Source organism: Musca vetustissima, unplaced genomic scaffold (assembly GCF_032173495.1).
Source record: "Musca vetustissima isolate MV318-11 ecotype Yass unplaced genomic scaffold, APGP_CSIRO_Mvet_v1 utg20023, whole genome shotgun sequence".
Lineage (NCBI taxonomy): Eukaryota > Metazoa > Arthropoda > Insecta > Diptera > Muscidae > Musca > Musca vetustissima.
The window spans coordinates 67,311-82,541 of record NW_026889658.1 but is presented as its reverse complement, the minus strand read 5'-3'; the positions used below and the strand labels follow the sequence as shown (position 1 = coordinate 82,541).

Below are 15,231 nucleotides of genomic sequence, written 5' to 3'. Positions count from 1 at the left end.
CCAGAATATTGGGAAATAACCCTAGTTTTGCAATACATCTGTAATTGTCTACCAAACTTCTATTTCCAGATTTGTGAAGAGGGATAATATAACTAGATCGCCAGAATATTGGGAAATAACCCTGACGTAGAGATTCATTAAAGATCACAGTCAGAGGTAAATAAATTTCATTTGCACAGGATTTAAGAATAAGAGTGGGAACACCATCAGGCCCTGATAGGTTAGATGTACGTAAAGATTTAAGGCCTGGCAAAACTTCATTATTTGTTAGTATAATGCAAGGGAAGTTATTAAGTTTTTCGATTGAAAAGTCATATTGACTACTTAATGCAATAGAGGAATAGGATGATTCGAAGAAATCTGCGAACATATTGGAAATTTCAGTGTTATCAGATGATTCTCTACTTCCATATCTCATACTACTTGGGAATTTATTAACCTTTCTTTTAGAGTTTGCGAACTTATAGAAACTTTTGGGATTATTTTTTAAATTATATTTAATTTTTGAAAGATAAAGTGAATACGATTTTGAATTCTCAGTATTGTACTGATTTCGAGCAACAACATATTTTGAAAAATTTTGTAAAGTATTGCTTTTTTTAAACTTCTTAAAGAGCCTACTTTAAATGACATTTTATAAATACAAAATATGTAATTTTTTATTTTGTCTCTTGCCTTCTTTTGGTAACATATTCATATATTCCTCGGAAAACTCTATATATACATAACGTTTGAATTAGTGTAAATTTTACGCTGCTGCGACTCCTCAGCCACATGTAGTGCATTCGATATTTCTTAAGTCGATTCGGATGGGGACATGTTATGGTGTTATGTGGTAGTAGGGTTTTCATGCTCCCAAGAAAATAGTTTTTCAACTTTTATGTTGGGTTATATCAAAACATGTATATACCGCACAAATATGTATATACCGCCCAAATTTTTTTATAAGTCAGCCTTTCAGAACTTTTTTCAAAATGCCAAAAAAGTGGGATGGCACCGTTCTATGCGAGCTATACGAAACCTTAAACTGACATTAAATATTTGGCATCCCCATAAGAATTTGAAAAATCAAATTACAGCGAATTATGTTGTATATCATATGGGGGCTACTCGAAAACTTGGGCCTTGATAGGGAGATTTTAGTAAACTACAGTCAATTCGGTTGAAAAACATATAATACCGAATATTTTTGGGTACCGTTATATAGGAGCTAAACCAAAAGGTGTATCGAAATGCCCCATTTGCAATACCAGCCATCCTGGGATAATACCAATGTCAGTGCAAAGTTTCAAAACTCTAGACTATTGGGCCAGAGATCCCATTTTTTGGTTATAATTATATCAGTGGCTTTATGTGTGTGTGTGTGTGTGTGTGTGTGTGTGTGTGTGTGTGTGTGTGTGTGTGTGTGTGTGTGTGTGTGTGTGTGTGTGTGTGTGTGTGTATGTGTGTGTGTGTGTGTGTGTGTGTGTGTGTGTGTGTGTGTGTGTGTGTGTGTGTGTGTGTGTGTGTGTGTGTGTGTGTGTGTGTGTGTGTGTGTGTGTGTGTGTGTGTGTGTGTGTGTGTGTGTGTGTGTGTGTGTGTGTGTGTGTGTGTGTGTGTGTGTGTGTGTGTGTGTGTGTGTGTGTGTGTGTGTGTGTGTGTGTGTGTGTGTGTGTGTGTGTGTGTGTGTGTGTGTGTGTGTGTGTGTGTGTGTGTGTGTGTGTGTGTGTGTGTGTGTGTGTGTGTGTGTGTGTGTGTGTGTGTGTGTGTGTGTGTGTGTGTGTGTGTGTGTGTGTGTGTGTGTGTGTGTGTGTGTGTGTGTGTGTGTGTGTGTGTGTGTGTGTGTGTGTGTGTGTGTGTGTGTGTGTGTGTGTGTGTGTGTGTGTGTGTGTGTGTGTGTGTGTGTGTGTGTGTGTGTGTGTGTGTGTGTGTGTGTGTGTGTGTGTGTGTGTGTGTAATAAATAAATATCAGCTGTTAAGGATATATAAAATTCAATTTGATTGAAAAAAGTACTCAAAATCCCCAAACTACCAAATATTGATAGATTTTGCTTTGTACCAAAATTGCAAACCCAATGGTAGTTTAAATACTAAATTACAGACAATTCGGTTGAAAAACGCGAGCAAAATCGCCAAAAATCCAACATTAGGAGATGCCACTGTATGGGGGCTATCCCAAATATTGGACCAAAATTAAAATTAATCATTTTTGGTAAGAATATGGACTACGCAATGCGAACTCATAATGCCAAATTACAGCCCATTTGCTTTTGAATATGAGACAAATATCTTTCAAGTTTATCATCAGCTATGTTACTAAAAGTCAATTTTAATTTTTTTATTATTAAATTTTTAAACGCAATTTTCAACGACTATTTTCATATTATCGGCAATAACTCTTACGTTTACGAACGGTCGCAGATGGTCGCAAAATTCTGCTCAGACAACATATCAAGGCCTCGATTGGTGCTATAACCCTTAAAATATCCTTTGACTCTAGTCTGTCTAACTGACCTTTTATTTTAAGAAATCATAATTATAATTTTTAGAATGGGAATTTTTATTGATTATCTTCAAATGTATAACAAGTTTCTCTTTCCTTATAATCAGCAGGTCTAACTGTGTAATTGACCTTCGTTACATGTTAATATTTCGATGCATGTCAATGTTATATAAGTTATTTTAATTAATTATTTTATTTTTTTAATTAATTATTTTAATCAAACATATTAAATTTTAAAATTAAGGGGACCCCCCCCCATTCTCGGGGTCATTTTTTTTTATTTAATTCGAATCTACACTAATTCAAGACCGTCCCTACAAAATTTCAAGTGTAAATCTCAAGAACTCTTGAAGATATTTCCGCTTTATTGTGTCAGCATCAAGTGACGGCTAAAGGGCTTCTCAAACTTTAAACGCGTTTTTCTCTTTTGCGAATGGCGGGCACGATAACTCAAAAACTAATAACCCAATCGATTCCAAATTTTTACACGTTTCTCTGTGAATGTATAGCTATCGTATGAACTAGGATAAATCCAATCGGTGAAGATCTTCCTTATTTTTTAACTTGGTTCTTGGTCAAAAATCGGCGATTTTCCAAAAATATTTTTTCAAAGGTCCGCCATTTTATTAATTTTAAAGCAAAGTCAATAATCCCAGTTCATACCGTTGGAATTTTCGGATTCCGATGTTCCAGTGAGGAGTTATCATGCCCGCCATCAAAAATAAGGAATTCTTTTTAAATACAACAAACAACAACAAAACAATTACAAACAATTTTTAAATCTTCACATATATATGTGCAAAGTTACAAACCTTAACAAGCATTGGTATTGATTTACCAGCCCATTGAAAATCTTGTGGTGGGCTTCCCTTAAATGACGTTGACACTGATATCACTTACAACACCAATTATTCTTTAAAGTTCTGTTATTAATTACTTTTATATTCGTGATTTATTGAAGATTTTAAATCACTAAAAGCGAAAATCCTGGCTCTTTGGGATGTTTTTGGCTTCCAGAGTACTCCTTCTTAATGGAAAATTTGTGTGTGGTGTGTCATTAAACTTCATACGTATCGCAATATTTCCATAACAATATGTCATGGGCAAAGTACGACTACCCAAACAAAAATCTTTACAATATAAAAGGAGATATAAGGGATTTTCTACAATATCTCTTTTTATAATTGTAAATATTATGGGTGTAAACGTCTTTTGGGGGCGAGTTTCTCCTATAGTCAGATTTTTAATAAAGACTTTAAATTTAGATGGACTTCGGTCAGAGATTTTGACAAACACCAATGGACATATTCCAATACAGGCTATGTAACATAATCTCCTGTATTTTGAAGCTGGGTGTTATGCCATACACATATGGACTTATTACAATGCGTGATATGCGACAACATTTCCATGCAAACTGTGAAGTTTTCGTGAGAAAGCACGAGATACCTTATTATACAGACCCATATTTAAAAATGTATAAACCGCTAGAACTTACATACATAATCACATGACCAATATAATAAATATATGTTAATTTATGTTTGATGTTGTGCCTCACCGTTATTTGTTTCTCGAAAAACATATAGACTGCGTTACGTTTCAAGACTCCTATTTGTAATCATTGACACAAGATGTGACAACACATAGCAATGGGAAAACGATGGCCTTGTTTACAAATGTCTTGTTAACCACGAACTGATGCACCAGCACAATTCTTAGGTAGTTTATATCGTTGGGAGGAAAAAGTTCCAAAATGTTCAATTTCAGAAATAGTAATTAAGTATAAAATCACATAGAGGAGGAGGTGTGTACCACACAACGTACAGTTGATTTGGTCATACATACTGTCTAGCCAAAGCATCTTACATTTTCGCAACCAGTCAAATACCTTAAATGACGTAATGCAACAGCACTAAACATTAACCATAAATATGTAATTGAAATTAAGTTGTGGGTAAATGTAAAAGTTTACTTATTCTGTATGTAATGTTTGGTATTTACATATTTGTGGTATTTTAATTTAGTAACAGATCAAGTTTCCAAAATGTGAATGTCATGATACTTATGTCGCCAACATGAATGAAATGGGCCATCTAATTCATATTGGGATATGCTTGAAAAACTTCAACAAGTTAAAATGGAATTTGTCCAAAATTGTCTTTAGCATTTGCAAGTTCTTTCGATTCGATCATTTACAATTACATCTAAGAGACATTGACAAGTTACCTCAAAGATGACACTTAACACATAATATTGTGGTTGGTTCTATTTTATTGGTGTCTTGTGCAATTTTTAGTATCTTTGCACAATTATTTTGTTGTATTTGATCACCTGTAGGATAAAGTATACATGTAAATAGTTTCAAAAATATTTTATGGCCTAGAAATTATTTTATTGTATGTATGCACGATACGAGGGCGATTCGGAAACTTCTTAACCTATCAATAAAAAAGAATAGTTAGTTTAAAAAAATCAATATAATCTCCTGAAACTTTAATAAAAATCGATAAATCAATCAAATAAATCTTTGAAGTCCAAAAAAAACCCGTTGCCACAACCTTACTAGTCCATTGAATTGTTGTTGTCTTCTTTGGGGCACTTCCTCCAGCTTGCGGCCATTGTTCAGGTTGTTATTATGACTCTGGAGTATAGTGGTGGATCCATGTCTCATCAACAGTTATAAAACGAAACATAAAATCAATTTTATTTTGCTTAAAACGATCCAAGTATCAACACATGAAGGGAAAATAGGAATTGTAGAAAGCTGTAATGACAGAAGACAGCACCACTCAGAGGAAAATGTCAACACTAAAACAAGCAAGGACCCCGACCACAGCACAAAGAAACGTTGCTTCTACCGTGGGTGAAAATTTCTTTCAAAGCGGTGTTAAAAAAAATCGCGGTGTTTGGTCCATAATTGCGGCCTCTGGAGCGACCAGAAAAAACGACAAAAATAAAGTTTTTGGTCAATTTCAGAGAAAAATAAATTTGAAAATTGTGTATTTGAAACAAGTGCAATAACAAGCATTTACATGTATTAGTGTGGAGAGCCCTGCTCTACATTTATAATTGTTGCTCCAACCTAAATTGTTAAAGGATGTGTAAGTGGGCAGATCATGTTTTTTAATGTTTATAAAAAAATAATTAATTATGAAGTATGTTATAAGTTTAAACTTTGCAATTAATGACAACAATCTCCGGATCGGTAATTATAAACGGTTCTATTCAAAATTTAAAATTAATTGCCTGGACTGAGTAGGTATTCGGTAATTTGTGTTGAAGTCCGGTCTCTTCACTTAACTACATATCATCAAAAGAATAATTTTATTATTTTATATATCTTTACCTACCTATCTTTTTTTCTTATTCACCCCTTAAAGCATCTGTCTATTTGTTTTGCGTAAAACATTCAAATATCCGTAATGACATTTAGACCTAAACAAATATTTACATTCTTTAGCTTTAAATATCCTCATTCTCATCTTAGCTGCTTATTTCATCCGTTTTCATTTTGGCTTCTTCTTGTTCTTTATTGCAGGTCATAACGGCTTCTGATTCAGCACCAAAAGCACTCAGGGATTTACGTAATCGTTGCCTTAATCCTGGTAAATACGCACAACACCTTGAACGTTGGCTCTCCTATTATCCGGCCCAGCAGCTACACATCATCGATGGCGAACAACTGCGTCTCAATCCTGTCGATGTGATGAACGATTTGCAGCGTTTTTTGAAAATCCAACCGGCTCTCGACTACTCCAATCATTTGCGTTACGACGTAAAGAAGGGTTTCTTCTGCCAGGTGGTCAGCGAGAAGCGTAATAAATGTTTGGGAAAATCAAAGGGACGTCAATATCCACTCATGGATGAACGTAGCGCTAAATTATTGCAACGGTAAGTGATTGATGAAAGTGTTAAATAGCAATGTGAAGAAAGTGAATGTGTCTTCTTTGACAAACAAAGGGGAAGAAAAACTGCCACAGTGTATGGTAAACATAGATGGGTTTTACGACAGTGGTTTCAAAAATAAAAATAAAAAATATTTTGATGCAAGCATTGATTTTTTGAGGCAATTTCGACCTCTTTTCGACACATATTGGGCGATATCTCAAGCATAACGCGACAAATGTTGGGTTTAAAGTTGCAGGTTTATCTGCATAAACACGGTCTTGTGTGCATGATAAGCGGCCAGGTAATGTCTCTTGTAATAAACCCCAAATTCTTCAGTAACAGGCAAACAGGTTGGATATCATAAGACAATAACGTTTCGAATTGATAGAATTGTTGTCAGTCGTTTCGAAGAAGTAATCACACCTTCGGACCAAACAGTTACATTTTGTGGACGCAATGGGCTCCCTTCAATCACTTGACGATTCTCATGTTTATCTTAACATACCCGTAGTTGGACAATGGGAATGTCATTCGTTGTGAGATCATCTCAGATCATCTATTCCTCCAGAAAAAGATTTACATATTTGCCATTTAACTTCATAATCCATACACTGTGCCACTCGTCATATTTATAGACTAGCAAAAGTGAATATCATTAACTTGGGATTGAAAATGATGGATAGCTGGCTGCCAGGCTGACTGAACGGTCGGCAGGATGGATGGATGGTTGCAGAGTTTTTTTCCATCCACTCTTTCCTTCGTTTGGTTGTATTTTTCCGCATTTCGTTTGTGGCTGCTTAATGTGGGTTTTTATGCTAGTCGTACTAAATGTCTGACGTGGCTGTAAAACTGTATCAGTTTTTTTTTGGGTTAGATTAAATAGCTGAGGGATGAACCACAACTATGAAATTTCTACTATGGAAATGATGGATGTGTCTGCTACTTCAGTTTATTTCACATGGTTGGATTTTTCATTTTTTATATTTTCTTTTCGTTTTGTTTATTTAGCTTTTCTTTCACCTTTTATTTGTCGTTTTGTTGTGGATTAAAAAAAGGAGAGCTGTTTTTTGCTTATCCTGCTTCATTCCCTATATGCATACAAATACTCGTATATTCCCTTTTGTATGTTGGTCGGATGGACGTTCATTTTCGTATTCGCCGAGGTAAAGCAGATATGTTGGCATATTCAAATGATTTGCATTCCTCGTCATTTTTTTGTGGATACTACGACAATATTATCTTCCTCAGAAGTGCCAACGTTGGTTGGCAGCAGCTTCTGTTCTTGAACGTTGTCGTCATTCTGATCTCATTTGTTTGCCATGCTTTTGTTTCGTTCGTTAGTAATTTGTTATTCGGCGAACTTTTGCAGGGGACCAAGCTTTGTTGATATGCTGATTTTTTTTTAACTTCTCCAACTATACCCTGGAATCCTCTTGCGGATTTACTTGGAATCGCTTATTTTTGAGTTGGCAATATAATATGGCTTGACAGTTTAGGAGAACGGTAATGACAAAGGACATTTTTTTAACTTTATTCTAGTGTTAGTTTTGTATACATGAATAACAAATCGGTAGTCCTGATTTATTTTTTCCCCCAGTGACTGCAGGGAAATGACTAGGGCTTTTACGACTGAACGACGTCTAATGATAACGACTTGAAAGTATTCTTGAAAGATTTCCTAGTTCATCATTATTCACAGTTTTTGGAGAATTTTTTTCCTTATTACATGACAAATTACGAATGTTATAAGTTTTCCTGTAGAGACATTCGAAATAATTGTCCTCAAGCATATCTCGGACATGATAAATTTATAAAATTTTAATTAACCAAAAATAAATGGTAAAGAATAAATAATGAAGTCACAACGAAAGGATCAAATTTAACGATTGATGAAATTTAACGGAAACAAATTGCAGGATAACAGCAATTTTTTAAATACATTCGCAGTTAAAGTTTTTCAGACGCTAACGAATTTCAGAGTAAATGACAATTATAAACAAAATTGTTGACAACATCCACCACAACGTCTATCTATTTGGTAACCCCACTACCCCCATAGGTGGTAATAAAAAGAAAATTGAGGAAATTTTTAATTACATTTTCATTTTATTTTTTGAGAAGCTGGGATTTCCACGAAAATTTTATTGTTAAGATTCCTTGCCTTGTATATGCGTACATATATGTATGTCTGTATACTACCTCGTTAATTATTCTTTTTATTTACTCTACTCTTTGCCTTTGTCTTAAGTGATGTGAACGATGAACTTGTATATATACATATATGGGCAATATTGCCAATTTTTTAATATTCCATTTTCAAAAAATCTGCTTTTTTGTTTAGGTGGTACATCAATGATTTTTGGTACACATATAGTGAAAAATTTTCTGACTCCGAAACCGTTCGCGATTAAATTTTTGGTTGACGCGCGCAAAAGGTATCGATGTTTTAATTTTGGGCATAATAAAAGTTTTAAAATTACGCGGTTTATTATATGGACCAAAAACATTGATATATATCTTTCTTCGCAAAATAAGAATATGCATATATTATAATAATCGCGAAAAAGTTGCACATCTTCGCGAAATATGAGAAAAATAATAGAAATATAGGAGATTACCTCAATATTTTCATTTTATTAATAACATGTATCAACCTAAAAAATAATTTAAAAATATCATCATAATCTAAACACCATGATGAATCAAGATCACACAAGTCTGTGTGATATAATGTTTTTACAAGACTGATAGAAAAGATGAAAAAAACTATAAAAAGTACATTCGGGGTAGATTAGGCATTTTAAAGTGGGGCACATTCGGCCATATACGGATATGAGGAATATTATTTCCTTAAAATGTTTTTGAGTTTGTCTTTAAAAATAACTCTTTAATATGGTTTGAAATTACATATATATATATATATATATATATAGAACTAAACATGCTTGTATTGACGAAAATGCGATAGAAAAAAGCTATTTCTGATGGTCTGTGCGACCTTGAGATTTCAACGTCCGCCGCTAGAAAATATAGCTCTAAAATTCAAACATTGTGTCGCGTATTAAAACCAAATAGAGCATTTAGAGGATCTGAATTCCAACCAGACTGATGCGATGATGTGCAACATCAAATGCCGAAGCTACCCCGGGTTGGGGCACATTCGTCGAATTTGACTTTTTTTACAAAACTGTAAAAATGTTTAACTAATACTAATTTTGTATATCCTTTTGGTACTAGTTTTTATAATTAAGTGTCAGAGGACAATAATCAGCCATAAAGTTTTTATATATCTTGAATAAGTACTAAGATATAGAGCTCCAAACAAAAAGTGCCGAAGTTGCCCCAGTTTACCCTACTACACGTGGCATTGAAGTACCCAAATACTCGTAAAACGCGAATAACTTCCGAAAACTCCATATGCCATTAACGCGCATCCGATTTCGGTATGCACCCTAAAAATATACATCGATCTATACCGATTTCATTGCGGTCCATTAAGAACCATGGATGACCCAGCTCACACTGTTTTTGAGATAAATTGGGAACATCTTTCTTTCGGCTGAAGTTTTTAAAGTTCTGTTTTCGAAAAAGATCAAATCCGTACCTGGTCATTTATTGAAGCGGAAATGATCCACAGAAAATGCAATTAAATCCGCCATATTTTCAAAAACATTTTTTTGCCAAATTTCGTGTTTTTGGAAGGCCAGTTCCCGTCATTCTAATCGATGGATTTTCACGAAGAAGATTTTATATCATCCGAAACCTAAAAAACCTTACTGATCGCAGGTACCCATATCATTCAGTTGACACATCTAAAAATTTGGTCCGAAAAATAGGTTTTTTAGAAATTTGATCGCACAAAATGCCCACCTTCGGTTGAGTATTACTCTGAAACTGTGCATAATACATACACAAAATATATATCAAATTACTCAGATTCGCGACTACAATAATCTTATAATCGATTTTTGTACGTATTAAAGCTAAAGGTAAAATTAAAAAAAAAAACACAAAAATGCGCTTCAAAATGTAAACATCATTTCAAGGTAGATCCAGTTAAAATTTTGAAAAATGATGCATAAGGAGTGTATTCCCCATTTTGTTGGCTTCTAGTTTTACTTCGACACGAAGACCGTGAAATGAGTGGCTTAATCACAAATCGATGGAGAACATAAAAAACTGGTTCGTCTCAACTTGATTTTACACATTTGTTTACGTTAAATAAATTTTGGAAGTCAATATCATGAACAGTTTGCATCGACAGATCAATTAACCCAAAACTATTCACTTTTTCTCATATACGTAAGTAATTCCCGAGTTATAAAGGGGTGAACCACCGCTTCAGCTATGTTAAAAAATTTGCAATATTGCCCATATACCTATATATACATGTATGCCGAATTATCATCACCGCAGGATTGTCTGACAGAAATTATTCAGCCTCAGGTTGGCATTATAACCTACGCCTTAAATATATGTGATGTACAAACACACACATACACATGCAGGCGATGGTTGACATGTGGAAATGTATCATTATTACAGACAGTGCCGTACAACTTATTTCTGACTTTCAATAACCATGGGCATTGGTGCGTATGGATAATGTGAACATTTCATTCAGCAGAGTGGTATGGGTAAAATCAGCAAACACATACGCACACATGCTCACATAACTCATACGTAATGATGTATCCGATTATATCCACTTTTATTTTTATTTTCTTTTTTCAATGTAGTTTCTTGTGTGAGATGTGCTATAAATAGAGATGGGCAGTGGGTAAATACCCAAAGGGTAAATACCCGGTAAATTGGGTAAATACCCATTTGTGGGTATTTATTTGGGTATTTACTATATTGAATCGGTAATACAACATCTTGCACCCTATTTCCGGGTTTCTGTTATCAAATCGATTTAGAATGAATAGTTTTACGATACTTTAAAGACGTGCATTTACCCAAGTTTTTACCCAAAAAATGGGTATAAACTCATTAACTGCCGAACCACTTGACATAGGCGGCCAAAATTTTGCACACATGTTTCTAATGTCAAAGCAAATATAGAAATCCAACATGGGGTCCCTGGGTCCAAGTTTTGATATAGCCCCCATATAACCGTATCTCCCGATTTAGGGTATTTATTGCCTATTAGACACATTTTACAACCAAATTGGCTGTAATTTGGCACAGAGTATTCTTTTTGGGTACCAAATGTCCATGCCAAATTTTATGTATGTAGGTCCACGTTTACTGGTAGCCCCCATGCAAAGGTGCCCCTATTTTGAGTATTTACCCAAAAATTGGGTATAAACTCACTAACTGCGGAACCACTTCACATAAGCGGCCAAAATTTTGCACACATGTTTCTAATGACAGAGCAAATATAGAAATCCAACATGGGGTCCCTGGGTCCAAGTTTTGATATAGCCTCCATATAACCGTGTCTCCCAATTTAAGGTATTTTTAGCCTATTAGACACATTTTAAGGCCAAATTGGCTGTAATTTTGTACAGAGTGTTCTTTTTGAGTACAAAATGTCCATGCAAAATTTTATGTATGTAGGTCCACGTTTACTGGTAGCCCCCATACAAAGGTAATGAGTTTTTACCCGCAAATGGGTATTTACCCACCCCTTGGGTATTTACCCGGTAAATACCATCTCTAGCTATAAAGAAAATTACTAAAAATAAAGACAGAACGAAAGAGAGGGAGATAGAGAGGGAAAGTAAAACTCATTTAAAAACACTTTTACCCAAAGACTCATTGAATCTGATTTTTATGCCATTAATTGCATTTCATCTTCCTTGGAACTTTCACTCAAGCACTTTTTTGCATTTCATCGTATTGTTTACATTCTTGATGTGTTCTGTAAAGCTAAAGAACATAGTGAAAAAAAAAAAAAAAACAAACAGAAAAATGGAACGAAGAATGATAATCTTCTTCGAGTTGTTTAACTATCAAAGCAATCCTATTATGAGAAAATCATCTTCGTATTGTTTTTTTCCCTTTGTAGAATGTAAATTGCTGGGTAGAAGTATACAACACATTGAAAAATATTTTCTTGGAAAAACTAGTTTTGTTTTAAATTTTTACAAAGAATAATAGTTTACATCTACTTTTACTTAATAATAAAACGACTGCATTGGTATTCAAAGGGAAAATGCCAAACATTCAGCATAAGGCTACATATCAATGATCAGAAATCAAATTTAAACAATATTTAATGACATATTGCAAGTTAGAATATTTAAAGAGTCCAACAAATGTAAATCGAAAATGCATTAAATTTTAGACGAAGTATTCTTTCAGTGAAACCCGACACATGTGAATAAGACAGTAAAGGTTGATTTTGATTTTTTAGATATTATCTTTTCAATAACACCGATTTAAATGGCTAAATTTAATAGAATAGCGCCCTTTATTGTAACTTAAAAAACGGGAAAATATTTAAGGGTCATTAGTTTTTGAGTTATCGTGTCCGCCATTCACAAAAGAGAAAAACGCGTTTAAAGTTTGAGAAGCCCTCTAGCCGTGACATTATGGTGACACAATAAATCGGCTATATCTTCAAGAAGTCTTGAGATTTTCTTTTGAAATTTTGTAGGGACATTCTTGAATTAGTATAGATTCGAATTAAATCAAGAAAATGTTTGACCCCGAGAATGGGGGGTCCCCTTAAGATAAATGTAATAAATGAACACAATAAATGAAAATTTAATCCAGCATTAATATATTTATTTCAAAAAATACTCACATATATCGATATAATTCTTCATACATTGCTACATAAATAGATACACTTAAGATACATATTTTTGTCTTTCCTGAGCATCTGCAATAGTAGATTTTCTGCAATATTTGCCGGAACTATTTTTGAATCGTGCTGTACAAGGCAATACTCCATTTAGCAAAGATGCAATGATAAAATCTTGAGCATCTGAAATGATCAGTGTATTTTTAAATATCGAATTCTGAAACAAATGTGTTACATTTGCTGTTAACAATAATTACCTTTATTTTGCGTGGATTTAGCAATCCCGAAAAGTTCCATGCAATAGTCAGTTTCGTACATTTTGTGTTTTTTCCATAAAATTGTTTTATTTTTAGATATAGTATGTCAAAATCCAGCTTAATCTAATAAATAAGATACACGTTACCCGCTGGGCATTAAATAATAAATACTAACTTACTAAGTCTGGGCTTCTGGCATCAGTATATCTAGGCCAAGCTTTTAAAAAGTCAATACGGTTTAGTATCTTCAGCTATTTGCACCGTAAACAGAATGTTTTTTGTCATTTCTCCTTAACATCACACCAATTCGACGAATCTCGGCTTAGCGATGCTGAATCATCTATTTCACATATTTTGAGTAAAGCTTGCCGGAGGGGCTCTTTTCTTTTTTCTAGTTTCTTCAAGAATTAAGTTGTTCACTTCATCCCGATTAGAATTGTGGAAACTTTGTTAGATAATACGAACTGAAAATTGTTCTAAGTATATTGAAAAAGAAAACCTACCATGTCATTTCTCCCTGCGAAGACGTTGCTGCGGAACTTTGCACGGGCTCCTATTGCTGGAATAGCCTCCTTTATATCATCCCTATCTAAGTACTGCAAGGTATTAAAGAAAACGTTGACAGCTACCCAGGAATATTAAAACTTGAATATGTACGATGATACAAATCGAACTTACCTTTTAAAAAGGGAAAACTTCTGACAATCCGGCCTCTTCCAGGCACTCGACCAATTTGTTGGTGTCTTCATCTTCCAATGTTTTTGCAGAATTTTTTTTGGTCATATACGTTTTTTTTCCACAAAACTCACGCAGCTCACAGCTCACACAAGCATTATCCCTTACGCGTACTTATCTATGGAAATATATTTATGTTAGGCACTTAAATATTTTATGATCTATACACATTGTAAATTATGTTCATATTTTTATGAACACTCACATGAAAAATATTGCCACGTCTTTTTAGGTTACCTCCCGACATATTCTTTCCCCTTGAATATAATAAAAATATAATTTGTAATGTTGTATTTTCATTTGGATTCAAATTTCTAGATTTGCAGATTTTTATTTTTTATATGCTATGGGAATTATACGTAATTTGAAATATTGCAGGTATGGATAGTATTACAACATATTTCGATTAAATATATGTTCGCCCTAGATTTTATCAAAACAAATTATAGAGAACTTGCATTTCTGTAAAACGTATTCTTTCATAAGCAAGATGTCCTCAGCAATTCATACAAGAATTTTATATAAATTGTGTACATTATTTACTTGCATATTTATTTATTACATTCCAAAGTTTGAAATATGCCATTTTCATGTTTTCTTTTTTTGCTGGCCCTTTCTTTGCAGATACTATTTAAGTCACAATACAGCACTTGTGAAACTCTTAAAGAAACTTGGAGCACGTCCTATTCCGCAGTGGCTTAAAGATGACCTTTCGACGGGTACGTGATAGCAGCAGCATCATCACAAACAGCGTAAATTGCGTGCAAGATTGCGAAAGCAATTGCATTTGCAATTGTTCATCTTCGAGCCAACATTTCACAAACATTTGAATTCGAATAAGACCAACAGCCAACATGACCAATTCAACCACCACCACCATCGTCGCCAGCAGTCAAACTTTCTAGCAACGCAGCTGTCTAAAAAGCCTGCAGCAGTTTTACGTTCACGAGGTCAACAAGAAGCGAACGTGGTGCTACAACATCAACGTCGCCGGCATCGTCATGGCCACGGTGTCCACTACAATAATCACGTTTATCCAATTCAACATCAACATTTCCAGCTACCACCACAACACTACCATCATCGACAGCAACAACAACTCCATCATCTAT

The 15,231-nt window shown here is 34.3% G+C and overlaps 1 protein-coding gene across 1 annotated transcript in view; it reads left to right on the top strand.

Annotated features, from left to right (window-relative positions):
• The window catches only part of LOC133337322 (bifunctional heparan sulfate N-deacetylase/N-sulfotransferase), a gene marked incomplete at its 5' end in the record, with an annotated part of 48,816 nt that extends 33,857 nt beyond the window's left edge, over window positions 1–14,959 (top strand). The window contains 2 exons of the mRNA XM_061545556.1: window positions 6,024–6,376; window positions 14,744–14,959. Of these exons, the coding sequence (XP_061401540.1) occupies window positions 6,024–6,376; window positions 14,744–14,846 (456 nt within the window). The remainder of the gene's footprint in view (window positions 1–6,023; window positions 6,377–14,743) is intronic.
• Between the last annotated feature and the right edge of the window lie 272 nt (window positions 14,960–15,231).